Source organism: Haliaeetus albicilla, chromosome Z (genome assembly GCF_947461875.1).
Source record: "Haliaeetus albicilla chromosome Z, bHalAlb1.1, whole genome shotgun sequence".
NCBI classification, from domain to species: domain Eukaryota; kingdom Metazoa; phylum Chordata; class Aves; order Accipitriformes; family Accipitridae; genus Haliaeetus; species Haliaeetus albicilla.
This window is the reverse complement of record NC_091516.1, coordinates 38,628,328-38,653,362: the sequence shown is the minus strand read 5'-3', so window position 1 is coordinate 38,653,362 and position 25,035 is coordinate 38,628,328. Positions and strand designations below refer to the sequence as shown.

General features: G+C 37.2%; 1 protein-coding gene across 3 annotated transcripts in view; it reads left to right on the top strand.

Annotated features, from left to right (window-relative positions):
• SLC27A6 (solute carrier family 27 member 6) overlaps window positions 1-7,446 on the top strand; it is a 46,899-nt gene extending 39,453 nt beyond the window's left edge. For all 3 annotated transcript variants that reach the window (XM_069777646.1, XM_069777644.1, XM_069777643.1), the window contains 4 exons: window positions 1,189-1,387; window positions 1,997-2,094; window positions 4,113-4,243; window positions 6,315-7,446. In XM_069777646.1, the coding sequence (XP_069633747.1) occupies window positions 1,189-1,387; window positions 1,997-2,094; window positions 4,113-4,243; window positions 6,315-6,491 (605 nt within the window). In that variant the 3' untranslated portion in view covers window positions 6,492-7,446. The remainder of the gene's footprint in view (window positions 1-1,188; window positions 1,388-1,996; window positions 2,095-4,112; window positions 4,244-6,314) is intronic.
• Window positions 7,447-25,035: the final 17,589 nt, after the last annotated feature.

Below are 25,035 nucleotides of genomic sequence, written 5' to 3'. Positions count from 1 at the left end.
ACAGGGAGCTGAAACAGATTTTTCAAAGGAGTTAAGAGATTCTGTAACAGGTTTTAATCAAAGGTGGGAACTTTTGAGGAAAATATGGTCCCCCAAACATGAAATTTTGTAGGAAGTTATCTGTAGGGATGTCAGACTGACCTGTGAGGGGAACACATGCTCTAATTAGACACGTGGTCTTAATTTTTTTTCAATTATACCAGTCAGTCTAATAAAAAGTATTACATCTATAGACTTTGTCTTAGCCATGCCCTGTATCTTCAGAGCATCGTGGCTGCAGTGACACTACAAGTGAAATAAATGCTGTCACCTAAACCACTACCAATTTATGGAAAAAGGGCACAGCTCTTTCATAAAGAGGCAGTCTTAAATTAAAAATTGTGCATACATTTGGACACATTTTTATTTTTATATATTTTCATATTTATAATTCTTGTCTCTGATACAAAGTAATGTAACTCATAAGCTTTGTTGTTCAGAATGTGCTTCCAGAAAGGTTAGGCGTTCATACAACTATTCTGCTTTCAGCAAACTAACACCCTGATACACTACATGCATAACAGGATAATCCTATCCCCATCTCTCCCTATTTTTTTGAGAAAACAAATTGTATTAAAACTTCTATATTTTACACCAAAAAGAAAGCAATAAGGCTATATCACATTAATGAAAATTCTTAAGAGGTGTTCTCAGAACTTCTGAAAGGAGACTAAATAGGGATTTAATGCCTGGGTTGAACACCTGCTTTTTATTAACACCAGTTTTTCAGTAGGAAGCTGATAAAGTTGAGACTCATCACTGGAAATTCAGTAAGGTGTGGGGAGTGGGACATACTATTCACTTGAAGTCTGCACTTTGAGAGGATAGTAAACCTGCTAGTGAACTCACAATTGATAGATAACAGTTCTGGGAGAAAACAGTTTGATGAGTCATCAGGAAGAAATACAAAAGACTGGGAATTTGAGTGGACAATATTGTACTGTGTCTTTGTGGTCACTTTGCACATAGAGGTGACCACAGGAATTGTAAAGCAGTCGACACAATTAAGTTTTTGGGTCTTATGTACTGAACCCTGCTAAGCTTGGTTCCTGGTCTTGTAAAATCGTATGTACCAAATTGATATTAATGTAAAGTACAGGAAATGTGCATGATACCTTAGGTTTACATTCTTTCAACTTCTCTGTATAGGTGAGGCTGGTCTTCTCATTTCCAAAGTCAATGCGAAGAACCCCTTCTTTGGTTACGCTGGCAATAAGAGACACACAGAAAAGAAATTACTCTGTGAGGTATTTAAGAAGGGAGATCTTTATTTAAATACTGGAGATCTAATGGTTCAAGACCATGAGAATTTTCTGTATTTTTGGGACAGGATTGGAGATACCTTCAGGTATAATCATTGTTTCTTTTCAGATTTTTTCATTTTAAAAAATGGACATGCAGAATAGAATAATACTGTTCTATTTGTTTTCAACCAGAAGTGTTCAGTTTATTACTATTGTGATGTAGTTTATAATGCTCTTGAAGTGGATAACAGGGGCTGAATTTTGTAGAAAGTGTTCCTGTGGAGCTGGATAGCTCATTTCCAGAATGTTTTGTAGGAATTACAGCTCTTTGTACAGTCCTTCCAGTAAGCATAGTAACTAGTGATGGTTTTGCAGTGAGCAAGGAAGTTGGATACTAAGTGGAAAAAAATGTATCAAATAGTAAAGACTGGTCACATTTGATACATTTAGATACATGTCAAAATTTGGAAGACTCATATCAGATTATGATAAGCTTTCATTGTGCTGTATAGTGATAGCTAATATCCAGTACCATTTGAATTGCAAGCGTTGTCTTCTGGTGATCAGATAAATATACCAATGTGACAAGTGTGAGAAAATTTGAGGTGGTGTTAGTCTGAAATGAATGGAGTTCCTACTAAAGTTAATGTTTTTTAAAAGAGGAGGTGTCCATATGTTTTCATGGGATTAAATTATTTTTCCACACGTTTTAGATGGAAAGGGGAGAATGTTGCAACTACAGAAGTTTCTGATGTCATTGTAATGTTGGACTTCATACAAGAAGCAAATGTGTATGGTGTATCTGTGCCAGGTAAAAGAAGCATTAGCTGTGTATTTTTCTTCCCCTAGGTTAGTTGTTAACCCTCATAACTCTTTTATTTCATGTTTTAAACTGATGAATCACTTCTGATTGAGTCATCTGTTTGATACCTAGCTAAAATGTAGATGTAGATAATGAAAATACTACCAGATTGTGAATGAGCCAGTGAATCATGCATTTTTATGTGTATGCAGTGATATGTATTTTTGAAAAGTTACTTTTCATGAATTTGTGATAGCTACATAATCTAAATTAAAGTTTAAAGATTTATTAAATTCACATCTGTGGAAAATCCACACATCCATGTGTCAAAATAAAATGTCAGCAAGCTAAGAATTAAAGCAACTCTAAAGGAAAGTAAGTGTATGATGACATTTTTCTGTCTTATTTCACTTTTCATGTAGCCTCATAAAACATCTGTAAACAGATACATTACAAAACCAAGGACAAGGTGAAAAATAAAATGAAGAGACAAATAAATAAATTATTAAGAAAGAAAATATATTAATTTCTTTTTAATAATTTTTTTTTTGTTAATTTTCATGAGATCATCAGGGCTTGATTCCCACTCACGCTGTCTTTTTTTAAAATGCATACTAGGTGTGGCTGGGATAGAGATAAGTTTCTTTATAGGAGTCTGTATGGTGCTGTATTTTCATTGGTGGTGTTGATAACTGACCAACGCTTGGCTATTGCTGAACAAAGCTTGCACAGTATCCAGGCTTTCTCCCTGCAGCGAGTATGCTGGGGGCGGGCAAGAAGTTGGGAGCACACGTAGACAGGACAGTGGGCCCAAACTGACCAAAGGGATATTCCATGTCATATGATGCCATGCTCAGTAATAAAAGCTTGGGGAAAGGAAGAGGGTGAGATGTTTGTGGTTATAACATTTGTCTTCCCAAGCAACCACCACATGTGCTGAATGAGGCCCTGCCCTGCAGGAAGAAGCTGAACATCTGCCTGCCAATGGGAAATAGTGAATGAAGTCCTGATTTTGCTTTGCTTGTCCATGCAGCTTTTGCTTTCCCTGTTAAACTGCCATTATCTTGATAGATGAGTATTCTTGCTTTCCTTCTATTCCCTTCTCATGCCATGGGAGAAGGGAGTGAGTGAGAAGCTGGCTGGATGTTTGGTTGTTGGCCAGGATGAACCCACCACAAAATGATAAGAGTTTAAAATGTGAAAAAGGTGTCACTTACCTCTAGTTTAAAGCCACACAAGAAGGAAGACTGTAATAAAGAAGACTGACTGAAAATCAGACTCAAAAATATGAGAGCTTCAAATTTCCTGTACAACATTTGCCTGCAGATTCCTATCCAGTTTATGCAACTGTCTTGATAATTGCACTTAAACATAAAGAAATCAAGTTCCTTACATATTTTGTAGCATTAGCAAAAAAAAAAAAAAATGGAACGGAGACAAAAGATAAGGTTGGCAGAATGTCTCTGCTGTTACTACTAACTGATGGTTGAAGTGTGCAGTTATTTTTGATTGCTGGAGTTCATTGCTTTTAGATTTTGCCCATTTTGGTCTTTCCCATAGACCCACAGTGCTCTCTTTCCAGACAAACCAGTAAGAACTTTTAATCTCTCTGTTAACAACATTCAGATCCACAGTTTGAGAGAAGATGCTGGCAAGAGAGAAAGACTAAAACTGAAGAGAAGACATAATTGGTTAATCCAGGAAAGAGGCTCAGCACTCTTGTTTTTGAGAGAGGAATGGTGTTGATGTTTTTCCACATTTATTGATTAATATTGAACATGGGACTCCATTTACTCTTACCTGCCAAACTAATTTACAGCATTATTGCTTAAGTGATCACTTGAGTGATCTCCAAATATATGTAATACCATATAAAATATGAATGTAATTTTCCAGCTTTACTGCAACTCAGAAGATGATATATGACTGTCAGTTTATTAATGCACTACAGTTCTTTTTCGTAAGGTTCATCACTAAAATGTCAACTTTATTCATTCAAAATTCTCCTCTCACTTCCTTTCTCCCAGCTCATGAAGGAAAAGCAGGAATGGCCTCTCTTATTTTAAAGCAGAATACATCATTAGACTTGGGGCAAATGTATAAGCAAGTTGTGACCTATCTACCAAGTTATGCTTGTCCTCTTTTTTTAAGACTGCAGGTAAGCTGCATTATTGCACAGTGCATACAAACATCTACATCATTTGAACACAGAGACGGCTAAATGAATAACAGAGAGTGCTTGTTCATATATCAGTTGATTAGTTTTAGAACTGGTCCTGTTTGCTGTCTTCATTAATGGAGTCCTGGGAAAGGAATTACACAAAAAGTCACTAAATTTGCAGATTATGTTAAAACAGGAGGAATTGTACAAATGAGTAGGGATAGAGATCATACCAAAGGATTTAGGGAGATTAGAAGCATGAACATGGCAAAACAAAAAGATTCAGATTAGTAAAATATGAACAATTGCATCTGGAGAAAATAATCTAAAATCCATTTTATTCAGTGGAAATGAGAGAAGAGAGAAGTAGAGCTAAAGCAGGAGACACCAATTGTGCACAATAAATGAAATGTTATTTGCTGTGTAATATAATGACAAAAGTTAAAGCATTTGAAAGGGTACTAGGTAAATTGAAAAGGTGAATTAAAAACGTACATTATTATTGTCACCATCATAATCATCAAAGTCATCCCTGTTTGTGTACTAGTACTTTGCTGTAGTAACTGTCGAATTTGGGAAAAAAAAATAGTCCCTCCCCCAAAGAGTTAGAAATGTAAATGTAATACAATGGACTACATATGGCTAGAAAAAATGGGAGTATAGCAAACATAAAATACTGGTCATCACAATAGGTGAAGTCTGAGGAGCATAGTCATTTCTGGTAAGTGTTTTGAAAACATCATGACAAAGGCAAACAGAAAAATGTTTTTGAAGATGCCTATGAAGGAAGTCTCATAAGTTTGAGGAGAAGATGAAAAAAATAATAATTTTTTGAAAAGAGAAGATGAACTATGGAAAGTTGTTCCCTGGGCCAATCAGAAATTGAATACTGATTCAGAATAAAGGGGGAATAAGGAAAAGGTTATGAAGGACCTTGAAATTGAAATATATGTATATCTGTAGATCTCATAAGTCCAGGAAGATAACCTTTTGCAGCAGCTTTACAAGCAAGATTACACTTCAGAATGTTGCAGTAGTCAGTTTAAGAAATTATAAGAACCTAGTCTAGATTTATTGCTATACAGATGTACAAAAAACCTTTATGCTGGGCAGAATGAATCTGAATCTTGGACATAGCCTGGATATTAAGTATCTGGAACTTTGATTAGAATTTAAATGCCTACATTACAGATGAATTGCTGCTGGTACCGCTGTTGTTAACCAAGAAAGAAGGCAGTGGGTGGAAATTCAAGGGAAAAAATTAAAAACCTTATGAGCTTGATCTGACATGTAGTCATACTTCAGAAGATGTCAGCATGTTTCTTAGACCAACCAAAGCAGGTAGATAGAATCTGGAGGTAGATCTGGAGTAGATGAGTTGTTGGAGATAATACTTAATTTTTCATTTTCAGAGATTGTTCGCATATATATAAAAATGTAAAGACAGAAGACAAGATAATGGACAGAGGTCATAAAGTGGGGCAGAAAAGAGGTAGGGAGATAGAGAAAAGACTCTTACTAGAGATGCCTCTCACTACTTTTTCCAAGGGACACAGTGACACTGAAAAGAAGCTTGAAAACATTGTAAATATATATGGTAAAGATCCACCTTTATTTGGACCTGGCTGAGTATGAGTATGGCTGATTTAGTACGTGATTCTTTCAACCCTTTATTTAAGGTGACAATAATCATAGATACAGAGAATCTCCTGGGTTTTTTTAAGTAAGAGTTTCTTGATGATGACAGTTTTTACTTTCAGATTCTTTACAATATGTAGTTTCATAATGCACACAAATGAAGAACCTAGATTGTCTTGGCCAGTCTGGGGCTACACCAGATGAGACACTGTGATGAGACACAGCACAGCGATGCAGAAAGCAATGGGCTGTAACTTTTTTCCACCATGTCTTGAGGTGTTGGTCCATAGCAGCACAAAAGTTCTAGTCTTCCAGCGTAATGAGAACAGTATTAACCTTCTATCAAGTAAGATTTTCAAAAACAAATGTGAATGTGAGTAAAAGAAAAGAAGCTCTTCTATTGAACAATAAATCTTTCTCTCTTCTATAGGAAAAAATGGAAATGACTGGAACATTCAAACAACAAAAATTTCGACTGGTGGATGAAGGTTTTAATCCATCTACGATTACTGATCCTCTTTATTTTTTAGATAATTCTAAGAAAGCATATGTCTTGTTAACCAAAGAAGTACATGAGATGATCTTATCTGGGAAAATGAAACTTTAATTAACCTTATAATAGACTATTAAGGGACAGTCTATACAAGGTACTGTATGAGAAAACAATAACATTAATTACCAGTATTTATATGTAGTTATCCAGAATAATATTTTATATACTTGATATTTATGTTCAGGTATGTCTTTGTATCTTTCCTCACTTGATCATTATTGTTCACTAATCATTTTTTACCTCTTGAGACCAATATCTAAGTAAATGACCTGTAAAACGTAACTGAAATCAATTTTATCTTAATTTTGGAATATAAACGCTGAGTCTGATAGTTTTTCTTAGTACCAAATGAACATGAATGATATGTGGTATGATACATAGTTAAAAAAGATTCAACATATAAATATATTGTGACACAAGTTGTTGTTTCTAGAGAGAGAAAATATGCCAGTAACATTTTTTTAATGTAGTTTACATATCACATATACTTCTGAATATATATTTTAAGAAATAAAGACTTGACAGTGGCTGAAAGAGAAAACAACTGTTCTGCAGAGGACTTTTCTGATGGAACATAAGATGAAAGAAGGTGAAGCAGAAGAAAGCCCTCCAAACAAACCCAAAACTAAGAGGTTTATACTAACATCACTGCTGAGATTTTTTTGTCATAATCCATGCTCTTTCATTTGCTAAACTGGCTGTTTGGATTGTCAAATTCTGAAGACAGAGCAAACTTTTGTGAAATGTTTAGCAGCCAATCAAGAATAGGCAGAGAAAATGTGCACATTTAATGGGGAAAATTGCTTCTATAGCATAAAAAGAATTATTACAGCACTTTATGTCATGCATATTGACTAACAAATAGCTTCCTCACTCTTATTAATGACTGCCAGAGATTGTTATTTTATTAGTATAAAATATATCAGAAAATTTAAAATTGTAAATTGTATGTTCTAACACATTGCTTTTTAAAAGTTTTAAAATAAAGTATAAGGTTATTTAAACCAAATTCTGTACTGTCTTAGTTTGATTTAAGTCTGATCACGTAAAGTCTGTTTTGTAGCCTGTTTTGATACACTGCTTGCAGAGTGTCCTCCTCTAATGAATCGTGATGACAGTGTTGGGCAGCCAGAAGCAGTATCATAGAATACTGAAAGGGTGACTCTCTTCAACGCTGGTCATCATAGGTCTCTCTTCTGTCATAACTGTGGTATGAAACCAGGCTCTTGTAAAAGAGTAGGATGTAATATATGTAAAAAATTAACTATCTTTTCTTATTTCTTTCTACTTTGCTCATCTAACAAGATGGTAGAACTTGCGTTAACTTTTGATTCTTTGATTATCACTTTCATTCATTTTCCTTAAAAACCCAAACCAAGGATGCAGTGAAAAAGTATACAAAGATTCATAGCTTGCTTATATTTCTGATTATCATATTCTTTATGGGACTGCCAATATAAATAAGCAAGTTCATGATTTTGCAATTTACAAAGCAGCAAGACCAAACATTATTTACACCAACATCATGCTTTATGGTAGACATTAATGTAATTCTTAAGTACATAATGGGGAAAGGGGAGGGCTGCTGGGTAAGAATGGATGGGGTCACTATGGTCTAGCACTTCCTGAGCAGTCCCACTTTTTATATCTGTTTCTTTATGTAGTTCCCAAAATGGCTGTCTATGACAGAAAGCTGCGGGGGGAGGAGGGTTGCCACTTATTCAGACAGATAGAAGTACCATTGCTCTGTTCTGCAGATAGTTGCACTTTCCTAGTCAAGAACTGCAAATTTAGGAATCAGGTATTTACCACAAAGTTAAATGCAAATTTGCAAGTTAGGTTATAATTTTGAGCAAAGGATTGGTTGTTGAAAGCAAAACTATTTTATCTCTTAGGCCCATCTTACCATAAGTGTATGCTAAGTATACTTCAGGATCCCTTTTCTTTTATTATAACAGTAAAAATTATGCAGTTCCTATGGCAAATAATACATTTTAAAAATAATTTTCCAAAAAATGTACCCTGAGATCCATGGTAGCATGTTTAATCTTGTAATAGAATATAAATGAATACATTGAAATCAAATGCTTGGCTTTGGTATCAGATTTACCATTTTTTTGATTTATTTTGCTTTACAATATTTGATACTATTTATGACTAGTGAAAACGTTCTAACGCTTAGATGCAACAGAAATGAGAGGGGGAAAAAACTGAAAAAAAAAATAAGGAAACAAGTAAATACCTTTCCACACACACAAAACAAACAAACAAACAAACAAAATGGAAACTGTCGTGGTTTAACCCCAGCCAGCAACTAAGCACCACGCAGCCGCTCACTCACTCCCCGCCCACTCAGTGGGATGGGGGAGAAAATCGGGAAAAAGATGTAAAACTCGTGGGTTGAGATAAGAACGGTTTAATAGAACAGAAAAGAAGAAACTAATAATGATAACGATAACACTAATAAAATGACAACAGTAGTAATAAAAGGATTGAAATGTACAAATGATGCGCAGGGCAACTGCTCACCACCCGCCGACCGACACCCAGCCAGTCTCCAAGCAGCGATTCCCCGCCCCCACTTCCCAGTTCCTAAACTTGATGGGACGTCCCATGGTATGGAATACACTGTTGGCCAGTTTGGGTCAGCTGCCCTGGCTGTGTCCTGTGCCATCTTCTTGTGCCCCTCCAGCTTTCTCGCTGGCTGGGCATGAGAAGCTGAAAAATCCTTGACTCTAGTCTAAACACTACTGAGCAACAACTGAAAACATCAGTGTTATCAACGTTCTTCACATACTGAACTCAAAACATAGCACTGTACCAGCTACTAGGAAGACAGTTAACTCTATCCCAGCTGAAACCAGGACAGAAACAAAAACCTGTTTGTGAGTGTCACCATTTGGTGGCTTATTTTGTAAAGTATCTAAGATGAAGAAGATTGTTTCTGTGTGGAGTGGTTAGGTCGGAGAGAGCATTAGAAGAAAAATGCACGTGTGCTAACTTTCATGCTCTGTCCACCACTAGGGCAGCCAGTTGGTGTTTCTGAGCTCTGCAGTACATTTCAGCGGCAGCAGGACTCTTTATTATTTAGCCAGCTTGAGCAGCTTACAGGTGTTTGTTTCCCAGCTGTGACCACTAGAGAAATACCGAATTCCAGCTACCCCCCTGTATTCCTCAGTGTAACCAAGACAGCCTGGGCAGTCTGCCTGTTTTCAAAGGCTAGTAAGAGAGTCCTGTCCCATGCACTATCTCAAGAGATAGGATGATTATGACATCAAGAAAATAATAAAGGGAAAATCTACAGAACCATAGGCTCTGTATTTCCTAAGGGGAAAACAGTGTATTATTTTCAGTCCAGTAGTTTTCTCTCTTTCAGCCAGTAGGTTAGGTGCCAGCAGATGCACTGAAGCATGTTGCAGCAAAAGGTCACATTTCCCATGTATATGTAAGTTGTTGAACTGGCACTGAAGTTAGGCTGAATGATAATGATGTTCATGTCAAACACCAGGAAGGGCCTTCCATTCAGAATGAGAAAATATTCAGACCAACCTGTTCGTTTCCCACCCCATACCCAGATCAACATGTGGAATGCCTGAGGGCTGAGGATTTGACTGCTGCTGCAAAATTATACCCCAGTATTTTCCAGGGAAGTTTCATTTCATGTAGTAGGGGTAAAGAAGCAGCTGAGGGTGGCTGGGGTGTGGATGGAGAGCTGTACTGCTAACCTCACGTATTAAGAAGAGAGAGAGATTAAAATAAATAAACGTAATTATTTTTGAGATTTAGCAGATATATCTTGAAGTTTTCCTCTGCAGCTGGGGATGGTCAATGATGAAAGTAATGTTTATTTTTAAAAAGTGAGGTTGGAATTATCATTTAGGGAAGGTAAAATTCTGCAAGGGTAAACACATCTCCTCTCTTGTCCAAGTGAATCAGGTGCAGTTAATACAGTTATAGTCTGGATTAGTTTTCATAAATCTTTCTCAGGATGAGTTCCTAAGCATATCATGGCCTGAATTTTATACTCCTCGCCCAAGTCACATAAATACAGCTTTTCAAGAGATGAAGCATCTAAACTGTCCTTCACACTCCCACCAGCATTCCCATACCTGTAGCAGCCACCTTAAAGAATGAATTTCAATTGACCTACACATTTCCTGCAGATATTGTAGAGAAAACATCTTCTACTGTTGGTTTTGCACTTTTTTTTTTTTTGTGGAGGAAAAAAGAGGTAAAGGGAGGAGTAGTCTTGTTTGCATTTTTAAAATTAAAAATTACTGGATGGTTATGAGAGGAAAGACAAAAAAGACCCTCTACTTTAAAAAAAAAAAGTGATGACTCATTTTCAGTAGCCTGTCCCCAGCTAACAATACAACTAGTAATCTGATATGCATTCTCACACACAGCAGAAATTGAAAGACACATACCAGTATTTATGAAACTTATTCATTAAGTCATAACTAATTTCAAGCAAATAATGTCCTTCTGTTTAAAATTTGCTATCTTGAAAAATGCTATTTACAGTAAAATTAGATGCAAAGATTTAGCAGACAACCAAATAAAGTTGCACACAAATAGCAGTAATTTTAGAAATAAATTTAGTGTGATGTATATTATTAGCAGTTCTGTCAATAACTGGTAGCATAGTCTGATAATTAAGGGTAACATTAGAAGATCATCAGATTTTGTCCTGGTGTTCAGGACATAACACCTTACATATAATACCTTTAATTAGACAAATAGATTATACGATGTAGATGGCAATACTCATTTTAAATAAATAAGGTCATTATCAGAGTGAAATGAAATTCCTGTATCACTAACAAATCCACAAGTTCTCCACAGTCTGAGAATCTTTTACCAAAATAGTTTCTCCAAAGACTGCATCAGACACAGTTCAAATCAGACAGTCAGGAATTGCTTTTGCAATATAACAAAGCAGTCTTCGTTGCTGCCTTTCAGCAGGACATACACTGACCTATTTCCATCTGGAGCTGCTCCTGGCACCATGAGGTTTGTATAGTACCTGTTATTACATGGTCCTGCATTAGAAGTGTGGGGGGGTTGCATTATGTCAGCCATACCATATACGGGAATAATTCTTACTTATAAAAAGGGCACTTTTAGACTGTCAAAACCCCTCTTTTTGTTGGTGTTGTCTCCTTTTTGTCAAGTAACTGATACTGCTATGCTGACAAAACTAATAGTTCTTGCAAGTATATATGGACAGTGTTACCAGTATAAGACTGGCCATGACTGGTAAGTTGCTCTTTGTGGTGGTTCTGGGTTTAGAACTCAACTAAATGGCTCAGTTCACTTAAAAAAAAAACCAAGAAAAAAAAAACCACCACAATATAACAAATTGAGTACTGAGTACTCAATTATTTGAAGCATATTTTGCAAGAAAGGACTGAATGCCTTGATGGCAATTCTAATATGAAAAGAGTCCTGTTCATTCAGTGCAACCTGCTGAGTACAGATAAGCAGAGTTGTCAGTCTTCTACAGTGCTTACTGTATGGAAGGACATATCTTTGGTTTTAAAATACTGTCTAAAAAAGCAGATTTGATCCAAACCCAGACAACTTACTTTGTATGGTAAAATTCATTACTCATCTCTTTTGCCAGGTGTTTGTATGTCTGTTAACTATATGTGGCCAAAATACACTCACTGGTTTCCAAATCAGACAAGCTCATTCAATCTAATTTACATGGAAGGTATCCGTAATTGGCAAACTCTGACGTTGACACTATTTATGTTAACAACAGTTAGTCTGATGGTTATATACAGGTACAGAGCTTTACAGTTTTAAAAATGAAAGTGTTCATGGCCATTAAGATAATATTTTTTCTGATTAAAGTTACTCAACCTAAACAAATAGAAATATAAAGAGGAAAAAGTGCCTGTAGGGGATGATGGATGGCAGAGAAACTAACTGATGACTTTGTGAGTCATGCCAACTAGAGTGTTACTTGTGATTCAGGAAAAATATGTTGTAGTGACTAGCACAATTTCCATTCAATTTTCTTTTTATTATTCCTTTCTCATTCATTCTTTTCTCCTTGCTATTAACAAAATATACTTGCATTCTTAATTTTTTAAAAAATTGGTAAAAGTATGTTAGGAACAGAACATACTAATGCTGAAGTTGGTCATGTTACATGAGAATTCTGTTGGACCCAATAATGAGTACTGAGTTTAGTAATCTGGACACATTTTTATACTAGTTATGTGAAAATGTACTCAGGGGTTTTTAAAATAGAGTTGGACTAGTTAGGTTCATGGCCTCATTGAAAGCACAGAAATTAAACACAAAGACTTTACCAGATAGCTTCCTTTGAAAATCCGGTGAATGACTTAAATGTTTCTCCAAACACAGGACATAACCATACTAATTTTAAAAAAATGGCATTGAATGCCAACACAATTAAATAAAATATAGGTAGCTATGAGGTCATTAAACTCTTGCCTAGCTACCTAGGTATTCCAAATTGGTTTGTTTTTTTTTTTTTTTCCAAAGTCATTGCTACTAGGCACCTTGAAGTACTTTTCTAAAAATGTATTAAGACACCTGTCTTCTATTATATGCTAATAGTTTTCTCCACTGAGTGGACTGCATTTTAATAGTAAAAGACTTGATCTATACTACTGCCTTTTTTTTTGCCTTTTTTTTTTTCCACCACTGGACATGCTTTTCTACACAGCTTTTCCAGCTCAGGCAGAAACACCTGAGTCCTAGCTCATGAGCAAACTGTGAAGAGGGACTCATTTGTGCCAAATGGTACTCTCCATTTATGAGGATTCATTTTTACTGGTATTGTAGAAGCATAAATTTGAACATAGATCTCTGGAGAGGAATGCCTAAGCATCAGCACATTCTACCAGCTTTTTGTCCTAAAGGTATGTAGGAACCGGATGCTACACGTACACGTTTCCATCAGTAAATAAGAGCCCTCTCAGATCTATCTATATTTCAGTTACATTTGAATGATGACTCTCTAAGTTAGGAATATTCATAGACAGAAAAACTGATATGAACATCAAAATCGTCTTCTGACATTTAACTTTTTTATTATGGAAAACTACCAGCTATCATCTTTACTGGATGCATAAAAAGCTAATGATGCCATTCATTCAAATGTCAAAGTAGAGCTTTAAAATTAAAAGGTATTTATGTGTGTCAGCTTCTAAAAAACAGCATACAGGAACTGTACATTGCTTTCCAGTTCACTAATATTACAATGAAATTCAATACTTCTAGACTATAATTTCATTTTGGTTCTAATTAAATGAACACCATGTGTGTAGCTGAAAAAGACACCTCTTAAATATCTGCATTAGCTGCATTTCATCATGCAAACTTTTGATACCTTTCCTACATTTTTTAAAATAAAGTTGTTAAACTGCAAATTGGCAGTAAACATGGTACATCCCTAATTAGCCACTGCAATTTATGAAACTGTAGGTGATTAAGCCAATCGGATAGAGACACAGGGAGGAAAGAGGAGGTTTCAAACCCCTTACCATTTTCTGGTAGAGACTGGCACTTACTCCTGGCTATGTAAGGTTTCATAAGAAAGTGGGATGAAGTCCTTAGCCTGTGAAAATTCCTTTAAAAAACAAGAATGAAAACATTAGGTATGAAAATTTGGACTGTACTCCAGATTTGTAAGTGGATCATTGTTTCTGTAATAGGCCGAATCAAAATCTTGGATACAAAGAGACTATCATCTTGGCAAAGTCTGGATTAAATTCCAAGGGTGTGGCACACTTTGAAGTCCTACTACTTGGAGCTCTTCCACTTATAACCTTCCACCTTTACCATCTTCTTTATTGTTTTAAACATATCTATATCTTTACATGTATATCTCTCTGTCTTTACTTATATATATATATTTATATATATACACACACACATACAAAACAAGAGAGATCTAAATTCCTGCTTCATTTGAAGCCATCACACTTTGGAGAAAATGCTGCTCATCTTTGAAACTGAGTAGCTGATGGAAACAGAGTTGCTACAGGCATTGTTTCAGTGCCTAGCTCAAGAGCTCAAATGCTTAGTGAAATTCACAGACATTACATTGGATTGACAGCACCTTAAAAAATGTAAGGGGAGAGTTATCTGAGAATAGGATCCACAAAAGTCAGCTCAGAGAGCAAGAACTGCCTAAATCAACTAGAGACGAACAGTGAGAAAAGGATTATATCTTAAATCTGTCTCCTGCCAGCATGTAGAAATCTAGTTCTCATTTGCTGGGAGCACAGAAATATTTGAGCGCTCTCTTGGAATTACACAAAACCAAGTTTTTTGCAAATGCTCGTAATTCTACAGATTGTCAGCAAAAAGATAGGCATATGCATTCAGCTCAGTTTCTATCTAAGTGTTTCATTAGAATTATAAATTAAAGATAGGAGAGGAAATTATTTATTGATGGCATGTGAAAGCACTGTAATCAGTCATATATCACTGCAGTAACAAAGGCATATTCTGTCATAATATGAGGAAAACCTTTTTTGGAGTATAAGCAATATGACTCCATTTCCAGTTTGCTGGCCACAAAAATACAATTTTTGTGAAGAGAAGATTACATCTACCCAAATACCTGTAATCCGCCATCAACAAACTGGGTTTGCTGGGAAATTAATAGTTCAAAACAACATTAAGTATGACTCACCACTGGTTTAGGCTGTTTTTATACTGGCATACCTCTGCTACAACGAGGAGTCCCTATGCCATATGCCAGGTATATTCTGACCTAGCTTGAGGTACTAAGTTTTCTCCAGATGTACAGATTATTTTTAAAGACCTTTTGTCTTCCTCTTGTGCTATATTAAAACTAAATTCCTTTAGAGAAATGTGGCGTGCAAGAAAGCAAAATATTGTCAAATATTTTTGAGATCACTCCCTTTGTTCAGCTAGCTCTTTCTTGAACCTCTCTATATGATGTTCAGTAGAAGTATTGTTCTTCTTAGACATCATGTGACCCAGTTAAAATAAACTCTTCCTTGCTTTGGTAGACAAAGACCAATGTCAGTTAAGAAGTTTCTTAAAACTGTTTCTAGATTTAAAAAAAGTGTCCAGAACTGAATGAGGACCATCAGTGAATTACCAGTAGCTTTTTCAGATGAGTCTTTATTTACACAGCAGATTACAAATACCCTGGTGTTAGCTGCAATATACAGGTTCTGTTGGCAGTTCCCACAGTTATGTTCAGAACCTGTATATTCAGGGATCTGAAGAATTTAAATGGAAATCATTCTTTCTACATCCCATAAATCACAGTGTCTTGCTTTGTGTCACCACCATCCTGTCCCTGTTTAATAAATAAAGCTGTTACGTATTCTCAGTACAGGAGCTGGCAGGACCTTGAAACTATACAGTGAAATCAACTGAAGCAATGTGCTAGATAGCATAGGGCCTGCTGCATTTAGTAAAATACTAAAACATAAATGTATGACTCATTTTGATGTCATTCTACATAGATGTTTCTTGAGCTGCAAGAGAATTATGTATTTGCTCTGACATTAAGACTGGAGTCGCCCAGAAGCAGTTATTTGAAAAATTTATGTCACGTTTCCAAAACTGCAGGTTTGTTTAATCTTATTACAAGTTTTTTCTGAACAATTAGAATTTGTATTACAACTGCTATTTCACACATCTCTCAGGTGCTGCTCATCACAGAGCTTCTCTCACTGTAAATTCTTACAGATAGGGCATTGTGCCTAGCAACATGGATGGCTCAAAGCCATAATCCTGCAGCCAGCACTGAAGTTCTGCTTTCCCTTTCCTTTTCTAAACCCCAAATAATGCATATGATCATTCCACTTTGAAGTAACCCCCAAGGATTATCAGGAAAAAGGGAAAGGATTTCAGCCATTGAAACTCTTAGTAACACTACCAATGCTATTCAGTTGAACCCACTGAAAACACACAGGGAATAATTTGGGGCCTGCATATTCCATTGTATCATTCTTTATTAATAAAACCCTGTTCAAATTACTGATTTTTTTAGCCATGGCTTTCAAAAACTATTCATTGTAGACCCCATTGTTGAACATTAAGGAAAAGAAAAAGCACCTTTTAAATTTTTTTTGCTTCAGCTTTGTTTTATCTTTCGCTTTTGTTTGGATGCTACAGCACTAAGACCCAATTCAAGAAACAGTTTTGTAACTACTAAATTTCTTAGACACATTTCTGTATTTTTTTGCAAAATGGGTCAATTGCCACACAGCTTCACTGTTATGAATATAAACTATTAATTGTGCAGGTGTCACCAGACCTGGAGTGACGATGAGGCTATTCATTCTGGCCTCTCAAAGATGCTGACAATAGATTCTAGCTAGAAATGTCTGTGCTCTGGACCTCTTCTTTCTCCTGTGTTCTGTTATTCCATTTAAAAAAAAAAAAAGAAAAAAGTTAATTTTAAGGAAACAGGAAGCAAGGGATAATTCTTTAGTTAATGCAAAATCACTCATGGATTAAGGATTCCTGGAACTAAACCTACGAATCTCCTGAGGAATGAAAACCACATTTCATTCAGTAGCTCCTAATGCAGAAGTTTGTCAGGCAGATGTTCCAAATGACAGTAATCAAGTTAGAAAGCTTTTGAAAGAGCTCTTGAGTTAGTAAATTACATCCTCAAAATAAAATATTTATAACTGGAAAACCGAGGACTTGGGTGATTAATTTAAAAATAGACACAATGGAGGTGAATGCTGACAGTGAAAGAGCAGACAGAAGATACTTCTTTTCTCCTTAAAAATATCTAATACTTTCCTTCATGTTACAGTTTGCTGATACACCTGATACAAGTGGAACTACACTTTCCAATGTAGGTCAGAAAGCATGGCAAAGGGAAAGCATGTCAAAAGTAAAAGACAAGGCAAAATGTAATAGAAGCACCTTGTTGATTCAGGTGGCTATTCACACGGAGAAAGCAGCAGAGGGCAAGAATTCGACTGTATTTCAATTAACACTAGAGTTTAGCTCTAAAAAATCTATTTGTATTCTTAAAGGTTAAAGGCTAACTTGTTCACCCGATGATGTATCTGCCAAAGCTAGGCTTCAAGCTCTGTGCTACACAATGACAGACCTCACCTCAAAACCCTGCGTGCACCAGGAGGCTCTGCAAGCTGCCCCCCCCGGGGGGGTCTGCCTGCCTGTGCCGGTGGCCAGCCCTGGCACACTGCAGCCGCCGGGGCTTGCACCACGCTGCTGCGTGGGAAGAGCTGCCAGGTGCCTCGCCAGGGCCCTTCCCACCTTTGCCAGTGAGCTGCTTCTAACCTCAGGCCTTTCGGCTATGTGACGGGTATCACCGAGCCCAGACAGACACCTTGCCGATCCTAACCCTGACCTGCTGTCCCAGCTTCCCTGGATTGACCTTGGATCTGCCTCGTCACCAGAAACTTGGCTGTTCCTGAACTGCTCTGCTTTTCTGGTCTGACTGCTGCAGGACCACGTCCTTGATGGTGGAAGCGTTGCCTCCGGCTGGCTTGCCGCCACCCCCAGCTCCCGGGCAATACTTCCCTGTTGGAATAGCCCGCGTGTACACAGCTAACTCTTCACACTCGTTCGGTTATTTCTAGGATCCTGAAACAGAGAGCCCAGAGGGTTTTGCAGCCCATAAAGATGGGTGCATTAGGAATAATAGTGTTAGTTACTGTTCCTTGAAGCTTCTTTTAATTTAAATATTGCCGTTGGCTAAATTTAATGTCTTCAAGCTGCTGACTATGAAGAACTATGTAAAACCTCAGAGAAGAAGGACTGTTATTGCAAGCTCAGTTCCATTCTCAGAATGTGACAAAAGGGATGATGTCAACTTGTCTCCGACAGCTGAAGAAGGGTTTCATTGTCCCGACTATTAAAATGCATCAAATGCTTTCCTTTTTAATCAGTACATGAAAACTACTGCTTTAGTCATTACAAGAAGTTCATACAGTTTACAATTAGAAGCAAAGTAGGTCTTAACATTATAAAATAGTGATTGTCTGAGAAAATGAATAGCATTTGTGATCCCATGCACATCAGTTACAAAGAACAAACCAGACAGTCCAGTTAAAAAATTGAACTACTCCCATTTGTGGAAGAAGTGTCACATCCTACCAAAATGTTCATCTTCCAGTGTGGAAAAGGCCACCACAGTGTACGGATGGGGAGAGGCCAGGTCTTCGGCCCTAAATGTGACCTGGTCTCTCTGCAATCCTTCCTCCTGCCAGGGGAAGCCCTTTCTCCAGGATGATGCTTTAGCACCCCTGCGAGTCACAGGTGAACTTCCATATGCTCATGGCTTGCACGCTCCGCACAAATGACTGCTCAGAACATCTTGCCCATCCTACCACAGCTACAATCAGTGGCTATATATATATATACTATTACATCAAGTGTGTACCATTAGATATTAGTAGTATGAACACACATGTATACCTTTATTACAGCTATCGTGCAAAAAAAGCAAAAGCCATGACAGCTGGGGACAGAGACAGGATGCCAAAGCATGAAGTCAACAAAGCAGAGTGCAACGGCAGAGGTGGCAACAAAACTGGGAAGCAAGCTGAACTTGCAGCCACTCAATCATGAATAAACAGCTCATTTGCAGGAGAAAAAATGTTCAAATTTTGAAAAAACTGGTTACCTGGGGAACCAGGGAACTTGTCTGATAGCTCCCTAGATCTTTGTCCAACCAATTGGACAAACTGGAAAGGTCCATAACTGCTAACAGCATGAATGAAGAGAAAAAGGTGCCACTTTAGACATGTGATTACATGAAAAGATATTGCCTGCTGGCTAATGTATGGACTCTTCCAAGTACGAGCACAAAAGGTTTGTTGAGATTGTGGAAACTCTACAGATCCCCCAAACACAACTGTTCATAAAAGATTTCTGCCTTATAAACAAAATAACAAATGAAGTAACTTCTGAATATACAACAGGATCACAGGAACTAGAAGAGTTCTGAACTGGACAGGAACTAAACAATCCAAAGAAGGACTTGCATAGGGAATTTTTTCAAGAGTAGCTTGTGACTAATGCTTATTTGATCCAAAAATGTGCAAGTCATCAAAGATGTAAAAATAAACTGTGGGTCAAGCAAAAGGCGCAGTACAGACAAAGTTCAAAACTATCTTCGCTATGGCAACTGTGTCCCATGTGACCAAACATTATTGATTCAAAGGAAAAATTATGTAGAAACTTTAAATAATCCACAAAACCTAATGCATATAAAGATGATGGAAGACTGACTGCAAGACATGCAGATCAATTATATTATAAAGCAAATGCTGTAAGTATTCAGGTTCATCAACCTTCAGTCAACTAAATGGATTCTACCAGGTACAATTTGACATCTCTCCTACTGTCATTAGCCAGCTTGAAGCCAGGGCACGAAAAAAACCCTCCTGTTTGGTGAGATTCTGTCTGACTGGCAAAGCATGTTTGTACATTTACATTAATATTTTAAAAGAATTTTTGCCAATAAACCTGTCTGAAAAGGAAATTCAACTGAAATTTTGGACCAAGAGCTGGTGTAATCCCAAGTAATTCTGTGCCCTGAAAAGATATGGTGGCAATACTTGATCTTGAAGAAGTAATTGCTAAATGTTGACAACTTTGTCTGTTGTACTTTGTGATTCAGACGAAGGTAAAAGATAATCAAATCATTAAGAATGTGCTTTAACAGAACTGCCATACCACATCTAATGCCAGTAATGAGGAAGGCTGTAATTATTTATTTGGTAGCAATGTGAGGGCTACAATATCTGAAAAAAGATCTAAGACATTTTATTTTCACATATCACAGTGAAAACAATCATATGATTATTCAGTGAGTAAGCTTTTTTTATATATATATTTTATCTTTCATATTTATATATTTTATCAATATGGTTACTATTGTCACCTTTACTATCCTGTTCCAATTGCTGTCATACATGAAAGGAATTTAGGATAACAAAATACAGCCTAAGTGACATGGTATTGAATTGATTATTAACAGTGGAGCTTTAAAACACCTGTGAAGGTGAAAATCAGATGGTGGACAGAGATTTGTCCCGATAATGAGCTTTTTACTTTAAGGTATCATTATGTAGTGGGCAATCTTAAAAATAAAGAAATAAAATAGTCTGGCAATTCTTGATAAAAGGGGCAACATGGGCAGACGACATTAGAAGTAAAGCTAAAAACAGTATTAACTCATTTCCAAACCTTGCAAGGAAGCAAAACCAACCAGGTGAAGAGTGCTTTATTCTTCCAGGAAATTCCAGGAGCTCTTTGCTGGTCACACCCATTTCCATCCATACTGCTGCAAAAACCTGTCTGTCATTCGAACATACAGCATCAACACAGTTGTAAGCTTATTAGCTCACATATTGGCAACGCATGCGTTGTCTGATCTCGGGGTCAGTCTGGCATCCAGAATGCCCAGAGACTCCACTGCTCCATACACAGACTACCATTATAGGTAACTGCAGCAGAAATACAGACGTCTCTTAGAAAGGATTTTGTGCAATGTTAAAATGTTCCTGCAGATGAGATAAATGGCAGTGGCTGTCCCAAGTATGGGGTGCTGAGGCAAGTCCACATTGCAGTTGGCATGAATCTGAAGTGCAAAGTACGCACCTGCAAAGTCCTCCCCCCAGCAGTATCAGCAGAATTACTACAGAGCCAGCGCAAGGGATGCTATCTCAGGTATGTAGCATAGATAGCATGTAAATATGGCTGTAAGCCCAGTGTCAAGGGTAGTTTTAAAATACAGTGCAGATCTAGCCAGATATATTAAAGTCAACAGAGAGTTCAGCTGGGACTGCAAAGCCAGGACTGCAAAACGAAGCTACCTATCTGTGCTGAGCTGTGTGATAACATGCTTACATTGCTACAAGGAAGCTTAATACAGGTTCGCAGGATAAGATGCGAGATGTAAAGAAGGTTTTTGTGGCAATGCTATTGCTTTAACAATATAATCTGTGACAAGCCCTCATAGGGAATAAAAGCAGTAATTTGGACACAAGATGAAAATAATTCTGAAATATCACATGGGAACTGAATAACGATATAATAGAAAATCAATGAAACTGCACAGAAAGGCAGTGTATTTATGCATGCCAGTTTATGAAGTGTAGTAGTATGGCTGTGCCCTTTTCCTTTACTTCCTTCCTATTGGAGATGTCGTGTAAATTTCAGGCAATTGCTATGCCAAAGATGATTTTGAACTGTAAGAAATCTGTCCGCTCTCTCCTCTTTTAAAGCTACCTGCTCACTTTGCACTTTCAAAGCACAAAACTGTTAACTACAGGACATGCCTCACCATTCACATTTTTCTCACTGATAGAGATGGCATCACCAGAGCAGTAAATATTTTTCTCTAGGGCTGACTCTATACATGATTTTACTGTAATTTTCAATGGAGTACTTTGGGGAGTGTGTAATTTTAGTAGATTCATCTTGACATTGTGTTTAGTTCTACAGAAGATAACTATATAAGAGGCTTTCAGGCAGACTGAAATAAACACGTAAAATGAATCAGGCAGAAAATATACTTCCAAAACTTTGAATTGAGAAACTGATAAACCCTCATCCAAAACTTAGAATACTGAACTGGTTTTGTCTTGCAAAAGTGTAAATTCTTTTCTCTTTCCATACCAAGAAGTTTACATTTTAATGCCCTGAATTCCAACCTTCAATCTGAAACATAACACATACCTCTATTTTTAAAGTGGACATAGCATAAGCTTCCATCTCTGTCACCTTATCCATCCTAGCTCCTGATGGAAGTGCTCCTTAACTGCTCAAAATAAACAAACAAAAAAGTGCTTTCCAGAGGCTACGGATCAGATGACCTTGTTCGGTCCTGCTGCAGGAAAGGAAGGTCCCAGGTGGCAGGCAGAGCGTTGTGTCTGAGCAGAATGCCAATGGACTTGTTAGTATGAAGACTTGATGCAGACAGAAATGTTTCAGAATTGAGCTAAGGGAATTTGGCCTTCACTTAAAATCTTTGATACTTCAGTAATTTTCAACAAATTTCTTTATAGCGTGTTGTTGTATGTACCACGCAAGAGGCATATTCACTGTGATTATATCTGCTTTTTTATGACTTCAGCATATGCTGAGCTTGTAAGTGTGAGATTGGCAGCAACTTAAAAAACCATGGTTGGAGATCAGTAATACTGACTTTCTAGTAGAAGTTGTATTTTTCTTTATTGTGTACAAGGACTGATCACACATTACTTGCAATGTGAAGTGCCAAAGAGATGTGTTGCAAATGCTTTTACACACTTCTGTTGTTCCAACTGGGTAAAAAGTACATCTTTGTTTTAGGCCAGTGTAATGCAGATCATTGGACTTTTTCCCTGTGTAGCACATTATACCCTCTTTTCTTTCTGTGAAGCAAAAAATGCTATGCTGGTTTTTCTAGGTGGGCTAGAGCCTCATATTTGTGATGGTGCCATACCTTTGCAACTTAATTAAAAGCAGCCTGATCTGCCACTGCCACAGGAGCTGCATGATTAAAAGACACATGAAAGGTCAGTGAATCTAACTTACATCCAGCTGGTGATACTTGGAAAGCATCCCTTCCCAAGTTCTGTCTCAGGGTGATACTTTGAAAACTGAAGATGACCAGAGTCAGGGGAGGAAAAATTCAGTCTGAGATTTGCTTCCATCAGAAGTGTCTTCCTCTATGGGACAGTACCATCCAAGCACATGTAGCTACTCAAAAAGACTCAAGTGCTTTCAGAACTAAAATTAAACTACATGTGAAAAGGCTGACTGTGGAGTTGGTGGGGGAAGAGAGAGAATTCAAAATGCAGAAAGATCCAAGGTGGTATGGTATGGTATGAGCAGAGTTAGGATGCAGATAAAGACAAAGGTTAGTTGTCACTTGGTAAGGACAGATGGCTTGCGTGGTAAAGAAAGCAGCTATCAGCCTTTACCTTCTTCATATGTGCACGGGGATCTACTGTTTGCGCTACTCTGCCTATGAGACCTTGGACAGGGAAGGAGGGAGGAGCGGCCACCACTCTGCATGTCTGGGCCCATCTCCCTGCTTGTTCCTTGACCTGAGGGGGGGGGGGCAGGGGAGGCAGTGGTCAGCTGCGGTAGAGGAGCCTCTCCTCGTCCAGGTTTTGGATGAACCTGAGTACTGCTTCCTTGCCATTGCATAAATCTAACCCTGTTAGCAGAAATTCTTCTGTTATTTAAATAAGCTTAAATCTGGCCAACTTACCAAAATATCAGTTATGTGTTCTGCATAATAACTGAGTAATTTGTATTCAAATGTATTCATTGTAAACAGCAGTTGTAGAAAGGTAAGCACTTGCTGTGGCATATTTTGTTAATACAGATAGACCTCTCTTGCTATAATGGAAAAAGGAAGCCGATTTAAGATACCATCAATCAACAAAACCACTACCCATGCTACATTTTAAAAATATTTTGAATTTTAGAACTACACTGAATTAAAATAAACTACAGATTAAGAACTGGAAAGCAATTTAAGTCACAGAAAATAAACTGAATTCACTGAGTATTTGTCATCTTTTCTTTTGGAAAACTGGAACTGATTCAAGTCAGCTAATGACTGGGCCATAAAATTGTTCACCCTTTATGCCTCTACTGTAACAGCATTAATGACTAGCTGTATTCATAAATTAAATCAGCAGAACAGTAAGCATGGACAAATAATTAAAATAAGCCATGAACCCTGGCTGCTGGATATTTTTAGAGCTGGCAGGTGGAATAGCGCTGTATATACTTCACTGCACACTCTTACATATGTATTTCTAGATGGGAAAATTGCTTTTTTCCTCAGCTAAGTATCATCACACACAGGACAGGATCAAATGTTTAAACAGAACCCAGATGGGCAGGATCTATTGTGTTTTCACTCTTTAAAAAGTGTTTTTTAATCACAGGGATGTGTTCAGTTAGACTGAATACAATTAGATTGACACTACCTCCTTTGGAAGGAAGATGCAAACTCTGTATGAATCCACTGAATTCACTGGCAGTAAAAGAAGGTAGAATCAATGTATATTTTAGACTTGCAATGAATCCTTTTAAAACCTTACTTTGTGTAATTTCTGCCTAGACACAGTAAAATTTGCAAGTTTTCCATGTAATGTGCAGAAGCCATTGAATGTTTGCTTCTTGGGCAGTGTATAAAATAATCACTTCAGGCTGCTTCAGTGCCTAGTGAGTATATGAGCATGTAAATATATAATAATGAAAGGCTCCTTACGCTTGCAATTTTTCAATCAATTTGTATCAGCAATGTATTTTCTGGAGGGGGAAAAAAAAACCAACCACAAAAAAACCCCAACCAAAAAACCAAACCCAAAACTAGTGAAAATATAGTATTGTCATTTAACATGACAGCTCTAGATGTCCGACATCAGTAAAGCATGAGAACAACTTCGAGCTTCAGCTTGTTGGTATTTAGCTAAGCAGGCATTAACCTTGAAGGTGTTGCCACTGCATTGCATAGTGCGTGAAAACATCCACTTGGTTTTAACGGAATCGAGTATAACACACTACTCAGATCCTTTCCCCCAAGCACACTGAAGTGCAGCAGAAAATCTGGTAATTATGGCAAAAATATGGC